At 51.3% G+C, this 3,464-nt stretch overlaps 2 protein-coding genes across 2 annotated transcripts; one reads left to right on the top strand and one right to left on the bottom strand.

Annotated features, from left to right (window-relative positions):
• Positions 1 to 460: 460 nt before the first annotated feature.
• CONPUDRAFT_160674 (uncharacterized protein) lies at positions 461 to 1,292 on the top strand (the record flags this gene model as incomplete). Its single annotated transcript, XM_007777807.1, has 5 exons — positions 461 to 482; positions 536 to 599; positions 664 to 722; positions 779 to 1,018; positions 1,087 to 1,292. The coding sequence occupies 5 exons, from the start codon at positions 461 to 463 to the stop codon at positions 1,290 to 1,292; spliced, it is 591 nt and encodes a 196-aa protein (XP_007775997.1).
• Positions 1,293 to 2,176: 884 nt separating this feature from the next.
• CONPUDRAFT_86114 (uncharacterized protein) lies at positions 2,177 to 2,944 on the bottom strand (the record flags this gene model as incomplete). Its single annotated transcript, XM_007777808.1, has 2 exons — positions 2,177 to 2,543; positions 2,597 to 2,944. Coding segments are annotated over 2 exons (318 nt in total), but the record flags the coding sequence as incomplete, so codon positions are not given.
• Positions 2,945 to 3,464: the final 520 nt, after the last annotated feature.

The raw sequence follows: 3,464 nt of genomic DNA on the forward strand, positions 1-3,464 counted from the left end.
ACTCAACCACTCTACCACTCGCCAGCTGACCCGAGGGACTTCAATGACTGATGGTGGCCGGACGTCCGCTCACTCGATGACCAACCTCAGATTGCCATCCGCCATCTCTATTACTTCTGATAACTATATTGTAAGCCGTACGCGCACATTATATAAGTCGCGGATGGCCATTTTCAACCCCGTCAGGTCACCCGAAGCACATCGCACCATCACCTGATGATCCGGTGGCCCGACGTACCTCCAGGTAGCAACCGTCCGGTGGACCGACGCCCGCGAGCGCGAGTCTACTGCATGATGTGACGTCTTAACATAACGTTCCAGTGTGCCAGGAACACTAAGTGGGAAGCACTCGCTTATTGTGGTCAAATTGTAGTTCGACATTCTATAAAAGCAGGCAGCGACATCCTCCAGAACAAACAGATCCTCCTCCAGTACCCATTCGATACCAAGAAGAATCCAAATGGCTAAACTTCAGACTGCTGGTGAGTTCCGCTGGATTAATTCAATGTTGATTGCTGAACCGAAACTATCGCAGAGGAGCGGGCACTGATTGCAAAGTGGAACGCGGGAGACTACTCTGCCCAAGGATGGGTCAACAAGTAAGCGAGCTTCCCAGCGTGCCCAAACGGCTCGATCCTATTCATTTCCTCTTCTCCTTCGTAGCACGGATGGTCTAACGAAGGCGGCGCTTTACGGGTTGGCTGACTACAATACCAAGAAATGTCAGTTTCAGTCTAGTGTTTGTGTTGTCGCCGATCTCTAACATTTCATCACGCAGATTTCAACACGAACAATATTGACGAGGTGTTGCCCGGATTCTCTGACGCGGACACCTTTGTTCTGCCCCAGAACTTCGCTGCAAATGCTATCTCAGATGCACCTATGGTTATCTCGACAGCCAGAGTCAACAATATACCTTCCACTATCGCCGAAGTAAGGCTCGGCTTCACTCCAGAGCTCAATTACTTCCGGGCCAGATTTCAGTACCAACAAGGTGTAGGGAACTTTCGTGTGAATGGTATGCAACAAACTTTGTTTGGTTTACGTTGTTATGACGGGATGGTGGCTGACCTTCGTGTTACTCAGGCCAAGTTCAATGGACGACTGGCGGCGCCGTGTCGAACGAATGGGGTCCCGCACTCCTGGAGGCCGATCCTGCGCCTCAAAATGAGATATCGCTCACCGCAACAACGTCCGATGTCCCCCCGAAGCCCAGGTTGCACTTCACTGGTCCTTCCGGCGGGCGCGCTCTGGCCTACAGAGGTACCGGCCGCTACGGCAATAACCCCTAGTCACACACAATCTACGCAATCACGTTACATTACGTAGATTGGATCAAAGGAACTATGTTGCCTTCATTTTCTGGTTCTGCTTTATTTCGAAGATGTATAATTACTCCAAACGACAGGCTCCCTTTTATACAGCGCGGAAGTCTAATTTTTACTTTGCTACTTAAAATGTTCTGCAGTTGAGTTTTCCCTAGCTTTGTTCATAACGTAGTATGTAGACACGCTGTACTCGAGTAGAACATCTTACGAGGTTGCAACGGGATCACTTTCTCACTATCGTCCGATCTCGCAACATGAACGGTTGGTGATGATCGGCACCAAAACTATGAAAGTTGTGCACATGATCGACAGCTGCATACGATTAGGAAAATTTAGGATTAACATTACGAGACGGTTGTCCTAACTTAGATCCAGTGATGATGAATAGCCAACCTGAAGCCATTAACATATACTATGCTTGCGACCTTTTTGATAGTATGAATCCACTCGAACCTCTTTACCTAAACGCTGGTATGAGCCGCCGCTCATAATCTCCCTCATATGCTACACTGTGCAACGATTATTCTCATACTACGGGTCGCTCGGCCAGGAAAAGAAAGGGTGCGCTCCTTAGCATGGCGCTGAAACGACACTTGGTCTCGTGTAAACTTAAAGAATAACTCATTCCATGATCAGATCAAGAAGCCTACGACTCACTCGCACACTACTAACTTGGACACAAGAATTCACAACGGTTATTTGGGCACGCAATACAAACGATATTATAAAACGCAAGAGCTATTACGAACACGACTCTTCCCCTCAACTCCGCAAATCAGTAAATAAACTAGGACAAGACTCGAGTGCGAAAGTGCACTGAGAAGGGACGTAAAGTCCCTGCAGCGTTGAGACGAGGTGACCCGACAGACACGAAGTCCGATGGAAAGACACGCGAAGTCCCGACGACTGTCCGAGGCACGAGGCCTCAGAGGATAGAGACCGAAGTCTCAAGAAAGGGACCGAAGTCCCCCTCGCGGTGCGAAAAATTTGGGGTAAATGTACCCAATGACAGAGGTGGCGCGTGAAGCACCAAACCCCTTGCTTAGCAGAGGCGGAATGGACGTCCTCGCCAATGCTGAAGCGTTCTCGGGCCTGTGAAGGCACCGAGGTCGTCGACGTGAAGCCAACGACTTAGAGCGTAGGAATCGCCGGAGCGGTGGCAAAGAGTAGTCGCCTAGTAAGCAGCGCCTCTCGCGGGCTCTTGTACTGCTGGTCCTGGAGTGAAGCGTCAGATGGGTTGGCGTGGACAGACAGGATAATGAACTTACCAATACGGAGTAGAACCCAAGACGTTAGCTAGAGCTACGCCATAATGAGCCATACGTAAACACCGCAACAAGCAGTACGACGTACCAAGTTTCCGTTGCAGGAGGTGGGACCAGCCGAGGGGCGGTCGAGTCGTCAGAGGCAATGATAGCGGTCGCCAAGAGCATTGTCCGCGTCGATCGCAGCGTCGGTCAGCCCGCGGCCCAACAAGCCACACTATCCACGGTCTTGGAAACGTGGGCTTCATGCAACCCATCCAGCACTCACGAGCATTTTTCCGCACTCCAGTCAAAGCAAGCGGCAGGTGAGCCACGCCACTGCAAAGACCTGCCGACGACACGACGGGTTAAGAGGAAAGCTGAGCCATAGAGGGGAGGCGTCGGTGATGAAAGAGCAGAGGAGAGAAGCTGAGGGAGCTGAGGAAAATCGGCGGAGGATGGGCAGCCTTTTATCCTGTTCTGAGGGCTCGCCTGCGCTTGGTGATTTCAACTCCGAATCGTTCTCCAGTGGATATTTGCTTCTGTTTGTAGCATAATTTCCCAAATCAAGACCGGATCGGCAAGCCCAGAAGTGCGGACAACCGGCTCCGAGCTTTGACTGTTCCGTCTCTCCCGTCCAATGAAAATCGAATCCGCTCGCGGAACGGGACGACCCTCAACTCTGCAAGATTCATCCTGTCATGGGCGATGTCGGGTGGCTATCAGAACTCAAATGTGAATAAGAGACTGCTTGTTGGCGGCCGAACTGGGCCGCAGAAGTTTCCTTTTCCAAGCCGCGTCCAGATCCTTGGCATTCGGTTTATGGAGAACAATGCGGTCTGCGTCTGCCTGCGCCAGGTCTTGTGGTCTTCTGGCTGACACCGCTTCGTCG

This window comes from Coniophora puteana (assembly GCF_000271625.1).
Source record: "Coniophora puteana RWD-64-598 SS2 unplaced genomic scaffold CONPUscaffold_82, whole genome shotgun sequence".
NCBI classification, from domain to species: domain Eukaryota; kingdom Fungi; phylum Basidiomycota; class Agaricomycetes; order Boletales; family Coniophoraceae; genus Coniophora; species Coniophora puteana.